General features: G+C 37.8%; 1 protein-coding gene across 1 annotated transcript in view; it reads right to left on the reverse strand.

Moving 5' to 3' along the window:
- The window catches only part of LOC146627067 (vesicle-fusing ATPase-like), a 30599-nt gene extending 20127 nt beyond the window's left edge, over window positions 1-10472 (reverse strand). The window contains exons 1-6 of the mRNA XM_085361020.1: window positions 10394-10472; window positions 6066-6151; window positions 5217-5313; window positions 3375-3414; window positions 439-605; window positions 110-217 (exon numbers count right to left, since the gene is read on the reverse strand). Coding sequence (XP_085217146.1) covers window positions 110-217; window positions 439-605; window positions 3375-3414; window positions 5217-5313; window positions 6066-6151; window positions 10394-10405 — 510 coding nt within the window. The 5' untranslated portion in view covers window positions 10406-10472. The remainder of the gene's footprint in view (window positions 1-109; window positions 218-438; window positions 606-3374; window positions 3415-5216; window positions 5314-6065; window positions 6152-10393) is intronic.
- Between the last annotated feature and the right edge of the window lie 1595 nt (window positions 10473-12067).

The following is a 12067-nucleotide window of genomic DNA, read 5'->3' on the forward strand; positions in this document are numbered from 1 at the left end:
AACTACCTGAGAAGGTTTAAGATAAACTGTATGGATTAAAATTAATAGCTACCATGGTATATAGGTGAGTGAACATCAAGGGACAGCATTAAAAATATTCTCCAGATACCTTCTGTTTCTTCCCAGAACCATGTCCTCCCCTCAGGATGCTGGGGTCCATGGCCTCCATATCTTTAACCACCAAGATGAACAGCTTTTCGCAGAAACTCAACACGAGCTGGTTTTAAAAAAGAAGATACATGCACAGGACAAAACGAACAAAAACACACATAGATAATCAGTTTAACAAGCACACACACATTTAAGTAGTAAACAAGTTTAAATGATCACATATTTACTCTTAAATTTATGTGTAAAGGTGTTACTAAGCTTCATTTTAAAACTGGTCTCCGGTTTTGTTTTAGAATCAGTATTTAAAGTGTTAAAGCCAAAAAGCACCTGCTGGCCAACACTGAAGGCCTGGTTGTTGAAGCTCTGGAGAACCTCAGCAGCCATCTTGTCTGTGTCGTAGGCCTTGCTGTCTGCATGCTTCTTCTGCAGGAAGTCGATTTCCACGGTCATGCTGCTTACACACTGTTTGGACTTGTCAAACGTGTAGTTTGACACTGTGATGGCAGAAAAGAACAAAATGAAAGCACAAAGTATTTCTCGTTAACCTGAATCATTGCTCATGGGCACTGTAGTGGGGAGCTGGCAGACTATTTAACGCTGGATGTGACAGTTGGTATTTTTGCAAACAGCTAAAGTAATGTTTGAAAAAGTGTAGGACTGTAGTGCATGTGTAAAAATGTTTATTATATCACCTAATAAAGCTGTCCGAATAATAAAAATCACTTTATTTGTATAGCAGTTTTCAAAACACAAAGTTACATTGAAGATAATACTTCATAGTGAACACGTGAGGAAACAGTTGCCAATTCATATATCCACCATGTAAAGCGCAACATTAGAATTTGTCTGGAGTCATGTTATTTGGATAGAAGTCAGTGCTTCTCTTGTTCCATCTTGTTATTTAACATATCACTCTTTCCAAACACTGATCCCAAATGATTTATTATGCCTGCTGATGTAAACGAAAAAGGAGAAACTTTCAAAAAAGACATCATGAAAGCTGTTTTTATCACCACCGTTGCCTAAAAACATTTCAATCTGTTATGACATTAGTAGCTTTACTAAAACTAAAAAACTGTACTATACTGTCTGTTTGAAAAGGCTATGAAGCCTCACAAAATGTAAATAAAAGCAGAATAAACTGATGTGCAAAACCACAAGTTTCAGATGCAATTTTGCAAACCTGAGCCATGCTGCCATGTTCTTTGTAAATAGAAGAGGCAACACTTCCAAAGAAGAATGTGCTAGGTCTCTTCCTGGGAACACTGGCAACTGTTTAGAGTTTTCCACTTGTGAATAATCTTTCTCACTGCAGAATGATGGACTTCAAAATGTGTCGGAATGTGAAAATTGACTTTTTTTAACCACTCCCAGATTGATGAGCAGTTACAGTTGATTACTGCTGGCATCATTCCTCCTTTGCATTTTGTTAACACCTAAAGTGTCCAGAACAGCAAACTGATAAAATGTTGCTTTTATAAAGCTGATTAGCAACACAGGGCAGTAAAATATACCTAGTTTTTTGCACATTGCCTCTGCATTTGGCTTAGTTTTTATTAAATAAGCAATAAGAAATGCAATATGTAGTTTTTTTGCAGTTGATATGAGGTTTTATTTACCTAATTTTAAGACCTGCTAAGCACCAGGTTACTTATTACGTTCTGATAGGTATAACTTTAGAATTTAAAGAGAGTGTTGCTATATCTACTAGTATCCCTCTCATCTCTTGTTAAATGCTAACTAAATAGCTGAATTTGAGCTCATTAGTGCATATGGAGGGATAACCACATCACTAGCTCCTCGTTAGCAGCCAGCAGCTCCTTCAGCCTTTAATGTGAGAAACCAAATGAAATCCAGGCAGCTCCTGAATTAGATATGATCCATCATCCCCTTTCACTCTAAACTGAATCTCTTCACACTGCTGCTATCTCGTTATGAAAATGAGATAGTCTGCAAGTAGGTAGTGGAAATATCCACATTCAATATGCCCAAATTAATCATAGTCACTAGAAGACACTGCTACCACATTTATATTCATTATGAAAATGATTTGAATGATTAAATACATGGTAGGTTTAAATACCAAAACATAGTGATTTGATGAATAAGAATACGTGAAGAATAAGAGTAAGGGCTTTCATGTTTTTCACGGGGATCAAATTTTAAAACTATGACGACATTTATTCTTTTCTTCCCCCCAAATCAAGTAAGACGCACCACTTTAGCCGAAGGGGCTAAGTAAAAATATCTATCAAAGGAAAGTCTTCCTCTTTCACTGGATGCTGGCTAGCCTCTGTGACAGATATGCAGAGGCAACACCTACACATATTGTTAAACTGTCTTTCAATCTGCCGGGCAAATCATATTCCCTCATTCCTTCCTGACACTTGAATAATAGCTATACCCTCTAACCTCACGCACAATTAGAAATCTGTATGATAAGACCATCAGAAGTTAGCACAGTGAGAAAGACTGCAGTGTGCAGTCAGAAGTATGCACGCTACATCAAAGAACCCTCAAGGTCCCTGCTAGTGCTTCTTATCTGGTTGCCAGTGACTCTAAAGGTATTCACTTCTATGAGAGAAATACTGAAACTCTGTTGATAAATACACAACCATGTAACAGTAGCAATCACAAAAGGTTTTGTGTTAGACCTTTCAGAATATACTGAAACCTCTTTACACAAAACTCAGGCTAAAGTCAGAGGTGTTTTTAGACTGGTGGTGCACTGGTTTCATTAGTTTGGCTCTCTTTAATGGGCCCTATGTGGCTTGTGAACTAAAATGAGTTTCACACCTATTTACTATAGCAATCATTAGTCTATGCACCCTGTACATATATGTAAGAAACTTTTACTGAGAGCTGCTCATAAGAGAAATTATCCATATTTTATCAGAATTTATCTTAATTATCAGCTATATCAGTATAACTGCATTCTAAAGCCTCGAGAATAACAGGATGAAAAAAGGATGAAAATGCAGAGATTTCTGTCAATCTTGTGTACTGTCTCACAAATTCATCCCCAATATGAACCAGGAAAAATGAAGTGAACACTTTATTACTTATTTATGAGGTATCACATATCTGTAAAGTGAAGATGGGCTTCTTTCTCCAGAAGTAGTCAGATGGGGAGAAAACAAATTAACAAAAAGCCAAAAAAAAACTTCATGTTTTGTATTCATTTTGCTCTGCTGCCCCCAAGTGGCCAAATGTGGAAAGCTTTAAATAAAAAATGCATTGAAAAGATTAAATCTTCAACTCACCTTCAATCTCTTGTCCAATTATTATACCTGCCCATTTTCTCTGTGAACAAAGAGAAGTGATTGATTTAGTTTCACGCCTTATCATTTGCTCTTAAAAAGTGACGCACTATGGCAACAACCTTGCTAACATTTAGCAGTCTAAAAGGCACTAACATTTCCTACGAAGCTACCACACAGAAAACATCACTGCACGTTTCACAGTGCAACATTCCTCTGCGAGATGGTCTTATTTCACAAAACTCCACTGAAATACATCACTCGTGTCTTTGATGGGCAACTAGCCATTTTTATTTGAGACAGCAGGCAGACTCAGTTTCCATGTTTTAAATGGTCATTCAGTAAGTATAATTCTTGTGGTAAAATAAGACCATTTTGAGGGGGTTTCAGTAGTACCTGTGTGCGGTCGTAGCTGCCAAGTTTATAGATGGAAGAAGAGCAGGCAGAGAGAGGCAAGGCAAAAAGAGGAAAAAGCAGGAACAGACAGTTTGAGACAAACAAAGAGGTCCATGCAAAGAGCTCTCAAACTACCACAGTTTTTAAGTTTACTTGTCAGAATATCAGATTGCAAACTGCTATGAAGATTAAAAGAGCAATACACAACAATATTTAATGAGCTGTGGCTCAGGAACTCATAGAAACCTCTCATCCAAAACACTGAGCTATTTATTACTGATTAAAAACATCAATCGGTCAAAAGGTGAAAATGTTGAAGTGTTTTACTAAGTTTCCTGAAAACTACAGCAGCTCCTGACGCAGGTTACCTCTGCTTTTAAATACGTGCTAGGAAGTCACATTTTCCAGTCAATCACTCTAATCACTGCTGTACACCTAACAGCTCACCTGCTGCTTTTGTTCAAAATACAGTATATACCATCAATAAAACAGAAAAAGTACACTCTGTCAAGTCTAAGGTTTTACATTTCAGGACATAATAAATGATCTATTCTACAGCAGGTCTTAAAGTTAGGTAAATGCAACCTCAGATGAACAGAAACACATCATAAATTACACTATGTAATTATTATTTAACAAAAAATAAACAATGGAGAAGCAGCGTGTGTAATTACCCCTGATGATTTAGTATCTGTTGGACAGATGGCCTCACATGTAAAACCTGAATACTTTTGTATGTAAAGAAGTTCATGGTCAACTCAATGACTGCGAGGTGCTCAGGTTGGCTGAAAAACAAGCCCCCCCCCCTCATGAGGTGTTGTTACTGATATCCACTATTTAGTTTTTGCCAAAGTAGCACTGTACATCATGGGTAAACATCTCCGCTTTACCTGTGCAAAGGACATTGCTCCAGAATCCTTATGGGTTGTTCACATATAAATTTGCAAACTTGAGCCATGCTGCTGTTTACTTTTTGGAGAGAAGAGGCTTTCTTTTGGCAGCACTTCCAAACAAGTCATACTTGTTCACTCTTTCTCCAATGGTGCTGTCATGAACCTTAACATTTAACATGCTAGCTGAGGCCTGTACAGTCTGAGGTAGATCTCTTGGGTTATTTTGCTGTTTCTTTGAGCATTGCACGGTCTGATAATTAATTTTGCACAGACTGTTTCTGCATTTTAACTTTATTCATTTATGACACATTTATTTAAGTCATGTTTTATAGTTTATCTGAGTTTGTTTTTACCCAATTTAAGACCTGCTAACGTCCTCCTGACATCTACAACCTTTGAATTTAAAGACGCTGTACTTACAGAAAACAGTCGTGGTAAAAAAGTATCGGTAAAAATACCGAGATATCATATTTGCAGGAAATACATCAAGGAACTGAGTAATCAGTGACAACATGCAGCCAAGGATCATCTGAAACTCTCAAACATTTAAGCCTACCTGAGCCTGACTGAAGGCGATGGTGTTGATGTTCACACTGGAATGCGGCTTCAAGGTGAAAACATACTTGTGGGCTGAATTGCGCACAATCACGTGTCTGCATCGAGACGAAGAATTAGAAGGAAAGCAAACATGAAGCAAATACTTGAAACAAACAAAATCCCATTACTTTTTTTTGTCTTGACAAAGGTTTTCAAACAAGATACCTTGGCTTGAGTTACGAATGAAGTCATATATTATAAATGTAATGGTAACATGTTTGACTGTCCTTCACAGAAGCACCTAACATGTTTACGTTAATTGTCTTTGATGAATTTATGATTATAAACTGAATGATGGACAGTTCATTCTTGGCCTTTTAACAGCATAACAACAACAGTTTGTATCTATTTTACTTTAAGTTGTATCTTACTGGATTAATCAGACCATGACTCAGAAAATTCCATGGACATACAAACATCCATCCCATAATGGGGTCTGTTAACTGGGTCTGTCCATCTACTACAGGGCTGCCCAATCCCAGTCCACAAGAGCTACTATCCTGCAGCTTTTAGATGCATCCCTACTCCAACACAGCTGAATCAAATGGTTTGATTACCTCTTCAGCATGCCATCATGTTTGGCAAAGGCCTGATAACAAGCCATTCATTTGATTCAGGTGTGTGGGAACAAGGATGCATCTAAAAGCTGCAGGACGGTAGCTCTCGAGGACCGGGATTGGGCACCCCTGATCTACTAGAACGTCAAAAATCTGAATGCAGACATCACTATCAGCTGATACATAAACCCACTGGTTTGACGAAACTAGACACACAGCCTGTGTAGATGCACACCAAAAATCTGACTCACTGTTCAAAATGTTGATCCTTGTCACTGACGATAGCACAGTTGGTGAGCGACAATTCGTCTGACGGGCATCGAGCCGTTTGCATAACCTGAACAGAGAAAAAAAAATGTGACTTTGCAAAAGACAAAAAATACAAATAAAAGCATTTCTCAAGTTATGTCTTTACATCACTTGTGTTGGCTTTGTGTAGAAAAACCACAGGGTAAAAGGTTTGGTCGGCCTATGGTCATACATGACATGGTGGGCCTGATCTCTGATAACAACGAGACGGCCTACCTGAAGGAGATTAGGAATCTGGAGAACTGGTGCCAGAGGAACAACCTCCTTCTAAACGTCAGTAAGACAAAGGAGCTGATAGTGGACTTCAGCACTAAGCAGGAGAGGAACTACCAGACCCCCGTCATCAACGAGTGCCCAGTGGAGAGAGTGGACAGCTTCAAATACCTCGGAGTTCACATCACGCAGGACCTGTCATGGTCCTGTTACATCAACACCGTGGTGAAAAAGGCCCGTCAGCGTCTCTACCACCTCAGACGCTTGAGAGACTTCCAACTGCCCTCCAAGGTGCTCAGGAACTTTTACTCGTGCACCATAGAGAGCATCCTGGCGGGAAACATCTTAACCTGGTTCGGGAACAGCACCATGCAGGACAGACGAGCTCTACAGAGGGTTGTGCGGTCAGCTGAGCGCACCATCCGCTCCGAGCTCCCTGACCTGCACTCAATCTACAGCAGGCGGTGCTGGACCAAGGCCAGGAAGATCGTGAAGGACCTCAGCCATCCCAACAACAGACTGTTCTCTCTGTTGAGGTCAGGAAAGCGATTCCGCTCCCTGAAGACCAACACAGAGAGACTGAGGAGGAGCTTCTTCCCGCAGGCAATACGGTCTCTCAATCACACCACCACACAGTACTGACCCACACATATGGTTCTTACACACACACTGGACTTTCTGGACTTTGGTTTTGCACAACACTGGTCACTATATTCTTCATTTCCGGTTAATACTTGTACAGCTGCTGTTATTGTGTATATATTTATTTATATTTAGATTTCTTCATACATTCTTATATAGTTCTATATTGTGTATTGTGTATTTTGTTGTACAGTTATTTTATTTTCAACTTTAATTTATATATTTTATCTTATTCTTTCCCAGTTAAATTTACCCTTCATTCTAATTTGTGTTGTACAGTTATTTCATTTTTAACCTTAATTTATATTTTATTCCTTCCTAGTTAAATTTACCCTTTTTAATTTTTCATATTTATTTCCTTTCTTATTCATAGCCTTTTCCTTTTTTGTTTTCTTTAGGTCACGAGCAGTTGTCCAAGCATTTCACTACATATCGTACTGTGTATGACTGTGTACGTGACAAATAAAATTTGAATTTGATTTGAATTTGAAAAAGGAATCAGATCATCACACTTGGCCAGACTAATTGTAAATTAATTAATTAAATTTTGCAACTTAGCTAAAACTGTTAGCACATTACCTCACTTCTTTTACCAGTTAAAGGTATCATGGGGAAAGTGACATGATAATTTGTATTATTTCCTTCCTTTTTGGATTTACCCAGCTGAATTTACTGGCATAGAAGCACACGTGTGCTGTCATGGCTGAACCAAGAAGCCTTTTATTGCTAGTATTAATGAAGTGTGCCTTCAAATTTTGGTTTAGTGCACCCTAATCTTTAAAAAGGTTTAAAACTAGCAGTCCAATGCACCACGGGCCTGTACAATCTTTTTTTTCTGTGCTGGTAGGTTTTTTCCTGTCAGTTGCACTATGCAAAGCAATGATGTCAAAGCCACAGCAGAACATTAACTTTCTGCACACCTGAGTCACGTGCATGCATGCTTTTTTTTACTACTCTCTTTGCGTAGCCTAGTCAACTCTTAGACTGGCCTTGAAGAATCATTTTGTACTGTAATTGCACACTAGGTTTGCAGCTCAGTGATCTTTATGACTCCACATCAGGCTGTTGTGTAAAAAAATAATTATGAAACTATGAAAACAGAAAATGTCTCAAGGCAAATTCATACACAAGTCTTTATACTGACACACACAGGCTGCGTAGCAAAAAAAAAAACATTACCAAACCAAATTACTGTAGAAACAAAATCTTGAAAATTACAAGAAAACCCCCATCTCATTACATCCTTCTTAGAAAGCGACCAAGATTTAACCTGCTTTCATCTCAAATATCCAAAAAGATGATTAAGTGCTGACCTAGATCTAAAAACGTTAATCTTGGCCTACTTTGAGCATTTCAGGAAGTAGGCTTTCTTGTGCCTTTTAGCTCTCCTGATAATCTCAGATTGTCAGTCTATCCGAGGTCAAAAGTATTAAGAATTGTTATTTTTTTGGCGAGTTGTTGGTGATAATAAGAACTGTTTTAGGTTTGTTCATTGAAAAAGGGAAAACAATAGCAGGAAGGTGTCTTGGCCCATGTTCAGTGGGCCGCCTCCCCTTCCTCTCTGAACAAAAAGAGTACTAAAGTACCAAAAAAAGCCTAAAAAAGCCTCTGAGACTGAAGAAGTCACCTGGATGAATCATGAAATGTTTCTCCCATTGAAAACACTACGTCCAGGTGAACAGACTCAATTTTATTGTACAGCAGAAAGGTGACATGGCATGTAAAACCATACTTGACTCACATTTGCAACTACACTCAGTATCTATTATAAGATTTAGCCCAAGAGGCCTCTGTTTTTCTCAGCAATAAGTTTGATGACAGAACAGCAGTGAAGCTTACTGTCAATATGGGTGTAGTTAACAACTTAGCTCCACACAGCAAACAGTGACCGCGATGTTGAACTGGGGGAATGAAAGAACATGTTTTTCTAGAGTCCACAGCAGCCCTCACTTCTGTTATCAACATTCAAGACGTTTACTGGGAAAAATCTGATAAAAGTCCTTTAGCAAACCATCTGTTTAACGAGCTTAAACAAGAAGATAATTGATCTTTCCTCTTACTCTCATCCAGCGGCACTTTGTTTTACACAGCTACAGCAAAACTGACTAAAAACTAAGGCTGTGTGTACGCAGACAAAATGCACGTTTACATGTTGCACTGGCTGAGAACAGCCCATTCTTTCTCTTTTTGACAGTAACACCTGTACTATGCCGAGGTGAATCTAAACGGCGATCACTACATTAATTTTAAAGCTATGGTTACTAATATTTTGCGCATGAATTATGCTATAGTATTAACTGTATTAAATACAACTTGACTATAATGCATCAGATTCTCTCACGTCTTGACAGAGATGCCTTCAAATACACTAAATTTTATTAATATAGCCTAGTAGTTCTTTTCCAGTATTACTGATCAAAACATTTAGAATACACACACATTAATACAGTACTTTTAATGCTAAACTATTGTATAGAGTTTTTTCTCTTACAATGCTGATATGTCTGCAGCAGCAGGGTTGCTATTAAAGGTGCATCTTATTTTGCAAAATCAGCGGCTGTGCTGTTAACGCCTCCCCTTACAAATACACTTGTAGCAAGATTGGGAAATCCTGGGTTAACTTAATGAGATGATGACCAGCTTCATGTGACTGCTTAGTCTGATTGACATGTCAGGGGTGAATCCAGACAAAGGAAACATACCCTGGATATACTAACCTTACTTTCAATTACAGGCCCCAGTACCTAAGCAAATATATTACTGCATATAACAAAAATGCTGCTGAAATGTGTTTGTTTCATGTGTGTGAATTAATATATAGGATGATATATTAGAATATCACACTTTTAAAATCACCAAATACCCTATATCTCTGAAAAGCCCTATACCCAGTAACATGGGGCTTTTCAGGCTTAATTACTGGTTAATTGAAAGTAGCTAAAGTATTAGTAAAAATGCAATTTTTAACACTGAGTTAAAAGTAAGTTTGGGCTTTCAGTAAACGTTTCTCTTTATGTGCCTTTCTTGTTCCCTTTTACCCATTAAACACCGCAACACTTCCTTCATTTCACTTCAGAGACACATCCAACCCTGAACAGCAGGTTTTTTATATCGAGGCTAAAAACACAGCTAAACAGCCCAAATATGGCAAATGTTACTTATAATAATTCACAGGTGGGAAACAAAAACAGCTGCATGAATGCTGAGTTTCACACTGGTCATAAGATACTCCATTTGTCTTCCGGGCTGCCTACGAAGTTATGAATGACAACTGAATCTGCCACACAGCTAGTGCTGTGCTGGCTCACTGTCCGAGTACAAACCCCCCTGCAGTCCTCTAAGTGTACTTCCGGCTTATTCTTCAATATTTTCCGCTCCAAGTGTACTTCTGAGTCTGAGCTTCAAATAAACTCACCCGTGTAGACATCACTGTGGGCTGTTTTTGTTTTTTATCCTACTTCTGGTAAAACTCTGCATCAAGCTTCCGCTGACAGAGGTAAACGCACAGACTGACGTCGAAGGAGGCGGGATTTCAACACGTACTGTAACGTCATCACGCAAGCGACGGGAAGCTTGTTTCTGAAATCCTTAGACACCCATAAAAGTGATCTTCTCCCAGGTTGGATTGCTCCAAGGTGACAAAAAAAAGGCTGTGTCAGATAATAGATAAAACGAAATCTTTTCTATATGGGGAAAAATGATCCACAATAACATTAGGCTGGGTTTAGACTTAGTTTTAGATTACAGTCTTCAGTTTTTATTATGCCTGTGTTTTCCTTTCATATTAGAAACCCTCAGAAATTTCAAACTGGGATGTTATTTAGGGATATCAAAAGTTATGTAGCCCTTGGACCAGGCTTATCTGGTCCTAAGTCCAGCTATAATAAAACAATGGCGTTGAAGAAATAAATGTTTTAGGAAATCAGATATTAAAATGTCAATTTGTGGATTATACAACATTGTAATTTGCAATATAAAGGTGAAAACACATATTAAACATATAGGCATTATTATCATTGGGAACAAGAATTATGGGAGAAAAGAACAAATAAACAAAAAAATGTGGCTAAAATGTAAATGTGCTTAGTCAGATGGATTGTGGATTCTGTGAAGAAGATAATGTGTGAAACTTTTTTTTGTTTTCTCAAAATAGTTTCTGTAGCTGAAGAACTCAGTGCAGTAGAGCAATGTTCGGATGTGGTGGAGGGGAGAGATTTACATCACGGACGTGCAGCCAACAAATCTGCAGGAAGTGTTGATATGATGCGGTAATGTCAGTATTGACCAAAATATCTGAGGATTGTTTCCAGCAGCTTGTTCCACCTGTGCTACTTAGCAATAAGGCTGTTTTTAAGGGAAAATGCATATGTAAGTGTCCAGTGAGTGTATGATCTGTCTGCTCTGGGAATCATATCGTTTCCACATGAAAAACTTCTAATAAAGAACTACTATAAATGTGCAATTTGATAACCACGTCTTGTTCTATGAGTTATAAAAACTTAAATATAACTGCCTTCAAATCACGTGGACAGCAGAAAACTATTTATGAAAACATAAGCTGGAAAACAAGATGCTTAAATTTCAAAGGCAAATGGAAATCTTTATTTATGTGGAAAATCTGTTAAAAAAAAAAAAAAATCTGTAGAAATGCTGCGAGGGGATCCAAAGTTACTCATAATGATGCAGTATTTGATCTGGAACTCTTAATTATCATGACAGCTACAGTAACGACTTGTGCTTCTTGTTTTTTGAGGAAAAGAAATAAATCTTGCTTAGAATCATAGAAAAGGTTAATTCAATGTGATAAAACAAATTACCTTTAGTGAAAAAAAAAAAAAGCAAAATGAAAATCAAAGCCATTAGAAAAAATGGATTTAATGCCCTTTGATGTAAAGTTGTTACTGACAGAGCAGCACACAAAAGTGTAGTCTTGTTCTTAGGGTGTTAACATCTCCATTTTGGGAGTAATTTTAATTTTTTAAATGTAAACACCTCTTCTTTAAAAAAAAAAAAAAAAGACATTTGCTATCGTATACATCATCTGGGATACTCTACCATCATTAAATGCATGTCAGAGAATTTTGCAACA

Source organism: Diplotaxodon limnothrissa, linkage group LG8 (assembly GCF_057381915.1).
Source record: "Diplotaxodon limnothrissa isolate DT_005_m linkage group LG8, D_limnothrissa_male_GT1.1, whole genome shotgun sequence".
In the NCBI taxonomy this organism is placed as follows: Eukaryota; Metazoa; Chordata; class Actinopteri; order Cichliformes; family Cichlidae; genus Diplotaxodon; species Diplotaxodon limnothrissa.